Source organism: Littorina saxatilis, linkage group LG11 (assembly GCF_037325665.1).
Source record: "Littorina saxatilis isolate snail1 linkage group LG11, US_GU_Lsax_2.0, whole genome shotgun sequence".
NCBI lineage: Eukaryota > Metazoa > Mollusca > Gastropoda > Littorinimorpha > Littorinidae > Littorina > Littorina saxatilis.
In genome coordinates this window covers 19,314,408-19,326,687 of record NC_090255.1, presented here as the reverse complement: position 1 = coordinate 19,326,687, position 12,280 = coordinate 19,314,408, and the positions used below count along the sequence as shown (strand labels likewise).

General features: G+C 41.9%; 1 protein-coding gene across 1 annotated transcript; it reads left to right on the top strand.

Annotated features, from left to right (window-relative positions):
* The first annotated feature begins 29 nt into the window (after nucleotides 1–29).
* LOC138979949 (kelch domain-containing protein 9-like) lies at nucleotides 30–11,933 on the top strand. Its single transcript, XM_070352716.1, has 6 exons — nucleotides 30–182; nucleotides 2,648–2,778; nucleotides 3,378–3,581; nucleotides 4,914–5,132; nucleotides 6,342–6,542; nucleotides 7,551–11,933. Exons 2-6 carry the CDS (start codon nucleotides 2,764–2,766, stop codon nucleotides 7,926–7,928), a joined length of 1,017 nt encoding a protein of 338 aa, XP_070208817.1. The 5' UTR covers nucleotides 30–182; nucleotides 2,648–2,763; the 3' UTR covers nucleotides 7,929–11,933.
* Nucleotides 11,934–12,280: the final 347 nt, after the last annotated feature.

Here is a 12,280-nt window from a genome sequence, read left to right as displayed (position 1 = left end):
TCTGGGGATTCCATTGTGCATCCGGGGAACCCGTACTCAACATGGCAGCGTCGAATCGTCTGGCGTCGTAGGCAACGAGTTTTGAAATTGTATGCATCGATAAACTGCGGAAAGCAGTCGCTGATTAGCAGTGCACAGAAATCATAATTATTAAAAACAGACGACAGTGCTCTGCTTCAGAGGTAAGTAGGTTTACAGAGTGGAATTTGCAGTGATTTGTCAGTTACGCATGGTGTTTTGAAACAGAATTTGTTTGGCCCGAACATGAACAGTGTCAACAGTAAAGAAATATTACGACTTTTGAACAAAATTACGTCGTATCGACACCATTTCATTATTAAATTTATATTGATTAGTTATGTTTGCCTTGTGACTTTGTTTGTTGACATGCGTCAATTTATAATACTTTGATTAAAATCAACAAACAACACTACGCACACCGTAATAATATCAGCACTATCACTGTATCAGTAATATAAGGAATAATTTATGGTTGGAAACAAAGGCTGCTTCAACATAAAATACATGTAATGTCTATAGTCATTTATGGTACATCTTGATCTTGATCTTGATGGTTACGCTGCTGGGTACCAGAAGACTGGCATAAATGCAGCGCGGGAGAGTGCGGCAGCCTAATGGTGGTGGACGGCTGCTAGCTTGGCTTTAAAGATGCCAATGCTTTTGGAGGTTACAATATTGTCCTCAAGTAGATTCCAGTCTTGTGCCGTCTTCACCTTGGGGCACTGAATAGGGTCTAGAATTGTTTCTTGAATACTGTGAGATGATGTTGGATGTGTGATGGTCAGAGTGTCTCACTGGCCTGATTTTACGGCCTTGCTTCTGCTCAGTTAAGAACTGGTGTGATGGTAGTGCCGGTACCAGCCCCTCAACCACCCTATAGAAGAACGTCAGACGGAGTTGTTGACGTCGCTGTTGCAGAGGTTGGAGTCCAGTTTTCTCTAGGAGTCTGGTGACGCTGCCGGGGGTCGATGACCTGAAGTCGCCTGTGATAAACCTCGAGGCTTTGCGTTGTACGCGTTCGATGCAGTCGATGTCTTTCTTCAGGTAGGGGTCCCAGACAACCGCCCCATACTCCAGGAGGGGACGCACAAGGGAGAGGTAGGCCTGCTGACGGCAACGAGGCGGGCAGCGTTGGAGGTTGCGGCGAAGGAAGCCAAGGGTGCAGTTAGCTTTTTGAGTCACTTGAGAAAAAGTGACTCTATGTAATCGGTCAGTGTTAGTCTGTCCGGCCGGCCGTCCGGCCGGCCGGCCGTCCGTAGACACCACCTTAACGTTGGACTTTTCTCGGAAACTATCAAAGCGATCGGGCTCATATTTTGTTTAGTCGTGACCTCCAATGACCTCTACACTTTAACGATGGTTTCGTTGACCTTTGACCTTTTTCAAGGTCACAGGTCAGCGTCAAAGGAAAAATTAGACATTTTATATCTTTGACAAAGTTCATCGGATGTGATTGAAACTTTGTAGGATTATTCTTTACATCAAAGTATTTACATCTGTAGCCTTTTACGAACGTTATCAGAAAAACAAGGGAGATAACTAGCTTTTTCTGTTCGGCAACACACAACTTAACGTTGGGCTTTTCTCGGAAACTATAAAAGTGACCGGGCTCAAATTTTATGTGAACGTGACTCCCAGTGACCTCTACACTTTGACGTCTGCTTTGGTGACCTTTGACCTTTTTCAAGGTCACAGGTATGTCTTGAAGGAAAAAAATTGAAATATCATATCTCTGAAACTATTCATCGGATTTGATTCAAACTTTATAGGATTATTCTTTACATCAAATTATTTACATCTGTATTGTGTTGTGAATAGCAATTTCTTCCTGTCCATCTGATGCCTCATATAATATTCAGAACTGCGAAAGTGACTCGATCGAGCGTTTGCTCTTCTTGTTTAGTGATAGAAGAAATGTGGGGGCTCCATTTCATGTCGTCTGAGAGGAGAATGCCAAGGTAGGGTGTGGATCTAACGTTTTGGAGGATGCTGTTGTCCAGTTGGTAATAGAAGTCAGAGGATTTGTTTATACTGAGGATATAGCATTTAGAGGCGTTGAAGCGCATGCCCCAGGTAACCGCCCACTCTTCGAGGTGTCTGAGGTCTTGTTGCAGGGATTGGTGATCCGTGAAGGAGTTTATTTCCCTATAGAGCAGGCAGTCGTCGGCGAACAAGCGAACGTGGGACGATACGGAGGCTGGCAGGTCATTAATATGGACAAGGAAGAGTAGTGGGCCGAGCACCGTCCCCTGCGGGACGCCAGAGTCTACTGTAGTTGATTCGGATGAAGTACCCTCGAGTACAACTTTCATGTACTTTGTGCAACTCTTTTATTAGAAGTAATTGTTAAAATTACTCTTTGGGTTCTAGACTGACTGGACATGAATAGGCACACTATATATATAGTGCTGCATTAACACAGTGGAACCCTCCGTATAAGACCCCCCATTTAAGACTCCCTCCCTTTTAAGACCCTGTTTTGTCAGACTTTTTTTTTCATAACCTCTGTAATTTTACCTCCATTTTAAGACTTGATCCCTCCTTTTTAAGACCTGATTTTCTCAGATTTGTGAAGGTCTTCAAAGGAAGGTTCCACTGTAACAACATTTTTGTGCAACTGTTGCAGGCCTTGCAGCTCTTGGATACCTTGTGAATAAGACTCTTCAAGGAAAATGTAACACTTGCATGCAGGCTGGGCATCAGGGACAAGCAAGCTGGTGAATACGATCAGGCGACATCAGTATGGAACGGCGAAGGGTATAATCACATTTTATGATTTGGGAATCCAGACTCTTGTGAAAATGGTATCAAGTATTTGATCTACCAGGGTTTAGATACTATACAGACAAGAACATGAGTTGTCTGTGAATGTCTCTGTAGTGTGTGTGTGCGTACGTGTATGTGCACATGTGTTTGTGTGTGTGTGTGTGTGTGTGTGTGTGTGTGTGTGTGTGCGCATGTGTGTGCGCATGCAGTCCGGTGTGCCCAAGCCAGCATGCAATTATGTCTTTCTTACTTTTCTTATTGGTCTCTTGGATTTGGACTTTGAAGTTAATTGTCGAAGTAATTAACAGACAGTTCCTTGTTTGTATTTGATGTAATTTACAGTGGAAACCCCCGCCTTTACAAACCCCCCACCACCACCCACCCCCCTTGTAGGACATTAGTCTTCGAGATTTTCTGTAATTAGCGTCTGTCACTTTACCTCAATTTTAAGACTCGGGATTTCTTTTTCAGACACGATGTTTCAGATGTTTGGAAGCCCTATTACTAAGACTCGGGGGGTTCTACTGTATTTTTAAACTGCAGCTCACAAACATCTTACAACTTTTACCTGTTTGCTTTATCATCAACAGAGCAGCGTTGCAACGAAAGGAAACATACGACCTCTGTCTGCCGAGTGGGAACCCTTGGCACCGATCGGTCCCCAGGTGGCGTTTCACACAGCGTGCGTCATTCGTGGCACCCTTTACATTCACGGGGGTGTGACCGTCAAAGATGGGAAACAACCCAGCAGAGATCTCCACAAGCTTGACCTCAACTCTAAATTGTGGAGCAAGGTGTGATTTGTATTCCCATCCATAGTCTAAAAAAAAAATGAAGATTACTTAAACAGTGATGGCGCTAGTATTTTTTCAAACCGGTAGGCAAACTTTTATGATGCAAACAGTCCAGAAAATAACGGTAGGCTGGTCATTGGAACCAGTAAGAGTACTCAAAGTACTGGTTTTGTTGTTTTACCAGCGGAAAAAAACCAGTAGTTCAAAAATGAACAGATAGGTCATACCGGCAGCCATTTTTGTTCCAGTATTTTCTCATTTCAACCGGTAAAATACTGGTAATTACCGGTTAACGCCAACACTGTTAAAGATGCTCACAGCTCAGCTCAGAGCACTGTTGAAGCAACGATTCGTCTTTTTGTCGCAGATAAGGATATAAACAGTCAAATCATTGACACAACTATTCCACAGATGACTACACATACCTTCAGTCTTGCCAGCCAAACGAAACTTTTTTGGTTTGTTAATCCGCACCTCACACTAAAATATAATTAACATTTCCCCTGATCACGCTTTGAGGATAAAGGGCTCACATCTTTTCATATGTTGCAAATGTAACCGAGTGCCGGAAGCACAACAATCACCTTTGGAGGGTTGATATTTGGCTCACGTAAGTGTAGCCTATGCGATGCTAACTTTTGTCTGTCTGTGCGTGCGTGCGTATGTGTGTATGTCTGTGGTAGAAACTTTAACATTTGAAGACGTCATATTACATTGACGTCACATTATGACGTACGAGGGTTAGACGTCACGCGATGGAATTACTGAAAGTCTCGGTGATTGTTATTTTGAGCGGGCCGAGACTATTTGGCAGTCGTGTCCATGTAAGTAGGCTACATGCAGACAGACAGATCTAGATCTAGTGTCTCGCTTTCTTGCACAGTTTCACCTATGCTCTTTCTGTGTGTGTGTGTGTGTGTGTGTGTGTGTGTGTGTGTGTGTGTGTGTGTGTGTGTGTACTGTGTGTGTGTATATGTGACGGAGTGATTGAGTTTGTGTTACTGTTTGTCGATTTCTTACGTGAGCCTTGAAGGCTTCGCCTCTTGTTTAAAGCTAATTTCTTAGCCCTACAAAAACTGCTATGTGTACGCAAAGGTTCCCAAGAGCATACAAGGAGACAGCAGCAGTCAGACCCCATCACAAACACAACTCTACAATTGATATTTGTTTAACCGGCGACTGATGTACAAGAAACGTCGAGCTACTATCAGTAGTCCACGCTCAAGCCGTCAAGGCCGGTAGAAAACTCTGCAGAGCGTCTGTTGTGAAGGGTGACGTATTAGTCTCCCTGTCACACAAAGATCCATACAATTTTTGCTTTCGGATTTGCAGATCCACACACCAGGCTCTCCGGCTCTGAGCCATCATTGTGCGGTTGCTGTTGATGACCGATACATGTTGCTGATTGGTGGTTGGACAGGTCGACACCGCACACCAGACGTTCATGCATATGACGTGCAAGAAGATCGCTGGTTGCCGATGACGACAAAAGGGTTTCCTAAAGGAGCCGGCCTAAGTTCGCACACTGCTAACTTGTTGAACTCTAATGAGGTGTGTGTGTGTGGGGGGGGGGGGGGGGGACCAAATATGTATCTCTGTGTGTTTTGGTGCATGACAATATACTCTCATAGACTAATTTTGCACAAGAAAAAAAATGAAACAGGAATCTTGAGTGCGAAATATGTATCTCTGTGTGTTTCGGTGCATGACAATATCCTCTCATAGACTAATTTTGCACAAGAAAAAAAAATGAAACAGGAATCTTGAGTGTTAAATTTTTACAAATTTCCCAATAAGTCTGTTGGGTTTTTGACCTCATCTACTTCCCCTTGCTCCTGACAGTGACATGTAACTTCAAGCTTAAAACATACTTCTAATGTACCAGTTGGCTTTCTGTGGCTCACAATCAACACTCAAATATTTTATGATTTTCTCTAGCTTTCCCTTTAATAAAGCCGGGGTAGTCGTTAATCTCAGAGCACAGTTATAACCAACAAATCAAAGTACATACAGTGGAACCCCTCCTTTAAGGCCTCGACAAATATAGAAAATCAAGTCTTAAAAACAAGGAGGGCTTAAAGGTGGTCGTCTACATTTTTGCTTTTTTTTCAATAATTATATGGTTAGATTTCGCTGAAAAGTTATGTCAGATGATGAATGAACCATGGGGAAAAAAGTTATAGAAAAAAAATATATGTAAAAAAAAGATTTTATTTCTGGGTAGCGTGACTCACGCTTCCAATATTTTGTTTTCTGTTTGCTGAGAACATGTGCTTTGCCTAAAAATACTGACCAATCAAATTCATGTCACTATGCTTATAGCCACGCCCAAACAAGTGCAGCAACAGTTTGACACTGGAGCGCTGTCCACGCTTTTTTTTAAACGCACGAAATGCACGGGATTTGAGAGGAGTTTTGCGCTTGGCATTTTCCAAATAAGGATATCCTACTATGAGTACTACGCTGGAATACTACAATGAATTTTCAAACGGCTACACTGGCTTCGTCTTTCCTGATCGAAAGGGGGTGTATTGTTGATATTTGTAGATAATAGACTCTGCATTTTAATGGTCAAATGGCGATTTCGGTATAAAAATGTAGACAAGGACCTTTAAAATGGGGGTAAATTTACAGAGGTTATGAACAGAAAATCTGAGAAAACAGCCGGTCTTAAAAGGGAGGGAGTCTTACATTGGGGGTCTTAAAATGGGGGTTCCTCTGTCCATATCTCTAACCTGCAATCTTTTCCGACCGCTGCAGATTCTGGTGGTGGGGCGAGAGGGTAGCCTGCGCTTACAGCGTCGCCACGGCAGCGCCTTCTTGCTGACAGGAAACGTGCTGTCGGGGAAGTTCACGTATAGCGAGTACAGCAACTCTGTGTCGTCACGCTCGGGGCACACCGCCACCTTCCTGGGCTCCAAGCTCTACATTATTGGCGGCCGCAGCGACAACTTGCTGGAGGTAAGCTGTACAGTGGAACTCCCGTTTTAATACCCTCGGATTTAAGACCCCCCCTCGTTTTTAAGACCTTACGTTTCAGATTTGCTGCTCATAACCTCTGTAAATTTACTTCCATTGTAATACTCCCTCGCTTGTAAGACCTTACGTTTTAGATTTGCTGCTGGGGCGGGGATATAGCTCAGTCGGTAGCGCGCTGGATTTGTATCCAGTTGGCCGCTGTCAGCGTGAGTTCGTCCCCACGTTCGGCGAGAGATTTATTTCTCAGAGTCAACTTTGTGTGCAGACTCTCCTCGGTGTCCGAACACCCCCGTGTGTACACGCAAGCACAAGACCAAGTGCGCAACGAAAAAGATCCTGTAATCCATGTCAGAGTTCGGTGGGTTATAGAAACACGAAAATACCCAGCATGCTTCCTCCGAAAACGGCGTATGGCTGCCTAAATGGCGGGGTAAAAAACGGTCATACACGTAAAATTCCACTCGTGCAAAAAACACGAGTGTACGAGGGAGTTTCAGCCCACGAACGCAGAAGAAGAAGAAGAAGATTTGCTGCTCATAACCTCTGTAAATTTACTTCCATTGTATGCTGCCCTCCTATTCAAGACCTGATTTTCTCAGACTTTTGAAGGTCAAAGGGGGGTCCCACTGTTTTTGTAGGCTTCTGATTCGGATTATTGCGTGGTGGGGATGTTTTCATGGTGGTTGGATTATTAACATGATTATTTTGCTATTCTTGTGTTTGACTTGCTGACATGAAAAAGACACTCAGTGTGTCACACTAAAATACTGAGCAGATTGTTGCACAATTTTTTATGAAAGGTTATGATATTTGATATGATAACTGTTCTTTTAGCTTAGTCGATGACCTATTGCCCTTTTAGATTTGATAAAGCACACAATTTTTCTTCATTCATGAAAATTGGGAGAAAATAAATTTTCTGTTTTGGACAATTATTCTTCAGATAAACTCAGGATGAAATTTCATGTTTTCTCTTTCACTTTTTGGCAGGTCTCCCAGGGTTATCATCCTCCCCCGGCCTGTCCATCAGACACCATGAAAACAATCTCCGAAGCCGCAAAATCTGGATATCTAAAACACTTACCCAAAATGCCCTGTGGACGTAAAAACCATGTGACAGTTTCTGGCCCAGGGACAATTCTCATCTACGGTGGAGAGACTTTTGATGGTCGCTGTCGAGAGCCTGTGGGGGAGATGATCGTCATTCAGTTTACACCTGGGCCCCAGTTCTACACTTTGGGAGTGTCGCGCATAGGACGCGCCGGCCACATCTGCATCGTCACCAAGGATTTCGTCATCATGCATGGGGGGCTGGGAGGACACTCCAATATTTACGGTGACGCTTATCACTTGAAACTGCAGCACTGAAGACTTGGAGAAGTATATGTGGGTCATATTGTGATTGTTGTTTTGTTCTTGTTTTTTTGTACTGGCTTGAGAAATGGAAGGAATTATTTTTTGAATTTTTTTTTTTTTGAACTTTTGAGAGCAATAATCTTGGTACTAACACATGCGAATCAGTAAAAAAAAAAATTTTAAATTTATTTATTCTTATATTCAGTCATTCATTGACTTCATATGCTGTGTTGGTTGTGCAGTAACCAATGAGAAGTAAAGTGTACAAGGTTTACAAGACATTTCAAAGATGTGCATGTACTGAAAAAAACATTACTTAAATTCCATGTTATTTGTGTAGCTACTGAGCAAACTTCACAGCGATACCAACATAATGTCAGCTAGAAGCTGCAATTATTTAAAATTTAGAAGACACTGTTACTGTATGTAATGGTTTTGTGTCTGGATGTTTGTGTGGTGTGTGTGTGTGTGTATTTGTGTAAAATGAGTGTGCTGAATGGTACATATAAAACTTGAAGGCAGCGTTTGAATGAAATTTATTCCCCCCTCTGCTTCTTTACCTCTGTAAACTTGTAGAGCTAGTTATTTTTCGATAAACACCCAGCAACCAAACAAATAACGAGCCAGCAACAGCCTGAATCCTCGATAGCGCAATGGGTTGAGAAGCTGTTCTGTGTCTGAACTACTTTTGCGACTAAAAAGTTCCGAACGCTCTAATGTACGAAGTATACATCTCTGGAGCAAACAATACAAACATACCGCATTTAAATTAACAACTACAGGCTTGAACACATGAATCTCCATATAAAATCCATGAGTTTGGTTGTTTTCTGAATCTAGATCTGCCGTGCACAAACGTTCAACACAAGCAAATTCCCAAGGCAAGTAACTCTCATATTGTCTACCGACAAGAGTAGTTCCCCTTTCAAATTTCTTTTCACTCCGTTTCTTCGACAACAGATTGCAACCCGACGGTCAGTTTTCAACAATATTTCATTTTATAATCAGATCACACGCAACCAAATGCATACATCTAATCAATTTAAAGAACATAAAGCGGTTTCATACACTATTTTCCCCAGAAAACTGAACTTCATACAGTTTTTAGCGTTGGAACACGGGTGCAAAAGTTCGTCTGCTAGTCCCATTTGACGAAAGAACATTATCCTAAGCGATACCAAAACATGAACAGAACACACAATATCTGCCTTTACCGCCACAGCAGAATAACAACATTTATTCCCCCCTCTGCTTCTTTGCCTCTGTAAACTTGTAGGGGTAGTTATTTTTCGATAATGACCCAGCAACCAAACAAATAACGACCCAGCAACAGCCTGAATCCTCGATAGTGCAATGGGTTGAGAGGTTGTTCTGTTTCGGTACTACTTTTTACGACTGAAAAGTTCCGAACGCTCTAATGTACGAAGTATACATCTCTGGAGCAAACAATACAAACATACCGCATTTAAATGAACAACTACAGGCCTGAACACATGAATCTCCATATAAAATCCATGAGTTCGGTTGTTTTCTGAATCTCATCTGCCGTGCCGTCAAGCCGTTCATCACAAGCAATTTCCCAAGGCAAGTAACTCATACTTTGTCTAGCGACAAGAGTAGTTCCCCTTCTTTTCACTCAGTTCCTTCGACAACAGACTGCAATCCGACGGTCAGTTTTCAACAATATTTCATTTAATAAACAGATCACACGCAACCAAATGCACACATCTCATCAATTTAAACAACATAAAGGGGTTTCATACACTATTTTCCCCAGAAAACTGAACTTCATACAGTTTTTAACGTTGGAACACGGGTGCAAAAGTTCGTCTGCTAGTCCCATTTGACGAAAAAACATTATCCTAAGCGATACTAAAACATATACAGAACACACAATATCTGCCTTTGCCGCCACGGCAGAATAACAGCATATCTGTGTACTTGATTTTAGCCCAAAATAGGAAAACTGACAAGAAGTGTTAACAGAATGGAATGATTTGCACGGAACTATACAACCGCGCATTAATCGATCGCCTGCGCAGGTTGACTGGTTGAGAGAATAGGATTCGATCAAACTTTCGCAAAAAAACTCCTCTTTTCTTTGAATAACTGAAGAAAGGAGGAATAAAGAGGTTACACACCTCGTCTCAGTGATTATCAAAAATAATGGTCTCAGTTCGCGGTCATGAAAAAGCTCGCTAAAGCTCGCATTTTTCATGATCCGCTAACTTCGACCATTATTTTTGATAATCACTGAGACTCGGCGTGTAACCTCTACATCTCATTATCTGTGTACTTGATTTTGGTCCAAAACAGGGAAACTGACAAGAAGTGTTAACAGAATGGAATGATTTGCACGGAACTATACAACCGCGCATTGATCGATCGCCTTGCGCGGGTTGACTGGTTGAGTGAATAAAATTCGATCAAACTTTCGCACAAAAACTCCTCTTTTCTTTGAATAACTGAAGAAAGGAGGAATAAAGAGGTTACACACCTCGTCTCAGTGATTATAAAAAAAAATGGTCTCAGTTCGCGGTCATGAAAAAGCTCGCTGAAGCTCGCATTTTTCATGATCCGCAAACTTCGACCATTATTTTCAATAATCACCGAGACTCGGCATGTAACCTCTACGTAACTGCGTGTCTTTGACCTGAATATCCGTGAAACAAAGAGAGAACAAGAAGAGCAAACGCTCGATCGAGTCACTTTCGCAGTTCTGAATATTATATGAGGCATCAGATGGACAGGAAGAAATTGCTATTCACAACACAATGAGTCACGTTCACATAAAATTTGAGCCCGGTCACTTTTATAGTTTCCGAGAAAAGCCCAACGTTAAGTTGTGTGTTGCCGAACAGAAAAGGCTAGTTATCTCCCTTGTTTTTCTGATAACGTTCGTAAAAGGCTACAGATGTAAATACTTTGATGTAAAGAATAATCCTACAAAGTTTCAATCACATCCGATGAACTTTGTCAAAGATATAAAATGTCTAATTTTTCCTTTGACGCTGACCTGTGACCTTGAAAAAGGTCAAAGGTCAACGAAACCATCGTTAAAGTGTAGAGGTCATTGGAGGTCACGACTAAACAAAATATGAGCCCGATCGCTTTGATAGTTTCCGAGAAAAGTCCAACGTTAAGGTGGTGTCTACGGCCGGCCGGCCGGCCGGACAGACTAACACTGACCGATTACATAGAGTCACTTTTTCTCAAGTGACTCAAAAAGTGTCAGCAAAATATCCTGCAGGTGTTGTGCAAATGTCTGCATGAGCAAGTGCCAACTACCTACAGTGGAACCCCCCTTTTAAGACCCTTTTAAGACTTCCCCCTTTTTTAAGACCTTGATTTTTCAGATGTTCTCTTCATAACCTCTGCAAATTTACCTCCATTTTAGGACTCCCTCCTTTGTAATACCTTATTTTCCCTCATTGTGTAAGTCTGACAGGGGTGGTTCAACTGTACTGTATTTTGGAGGCCAAAAGGGGCTTTGCTTTACAAGGCACTTTTTAATCAAAAATCTACATGTTAGTCGCTTTTTGTATATTGGGTACAAGCACAAAGAATTAATTTAGTCAGAGTGGAAAATATCAATTGCTCAGCATTAAGCATTCAGCCGGTAATATATTGTGCTAATCCGAAGTAAACAAAATCAGATGAATCTTGTATGGTGCTAATGTGAATTCTTCAACAGGACTGTAGCTGTGAAAACTGCTGAAAGTTATTTATGCATGTACACTTTTCAAATATTGTCCTCATTTTTAACCATATTTGCAGGTGCATGTACCTTAAATGAACCTTTGGCTACAGAGTTTTAGGCTTTGTAGCTGGAGCTATGATATTGCTTCATTTTTGAGAAGTACGTAAATTAACTTCTGCATGTGTCCATGTTCAGATTCTGTGATAGTTTCCATGACAGGGAGACCAATTTTACCTTACTTTTTGAAGGTTTGAACATTATAATATGCGTGATACTCTGAAGTGTTAACAAGTTTTCAGTAAACACACAAAAAATTGTGTTCGTTTTGTTTGTTTGTATGTGTGTGTGTGTGTGTTTAATATTGTTCAGTTAAACATATTTTCAAGTAATAGACTAGCCTTTCAATGACTTTGAACAGCTCAACTGAAACGGCAAACATGATTGTTCAATATCACCACACACACACACACACAAATGCCTTTGAGTACCCTAACTTGACATGATGTTGACCCCCTCAGCTGAAACGTCAAATGCGGTTGCTAAATATCACACACACACACTAACACACACACACACACACAAATGCGCATGCGCATACCCTCACTTGACATGACTGACATGAACCAGCAAACGTGGTTGCTCAATATCACACCACACACAAAAC

What these genes read in the sequence shown, in the direction of transcription:
- LOC138979949 (XM_070352716.1), top strand. An exon ending in ACTCTAAATTGTGGAGCAAG is followed by an intron (nt 3,582 to 4,913) that starts GTGTGATTTGTA and finishes TCGGATTTGCAG; the next exon opens with ATCCACACACCAGGCTCTCC. An exon ending in ACTTGTTGAACTCTAATGAG is followed by an intron (nt 5,133 to 6,341) that starts GTGTGTGTGTGT and finishes CGACCGCTGCAG; the next exon opens with ATTCTGGTGGTGGGGCGAGA.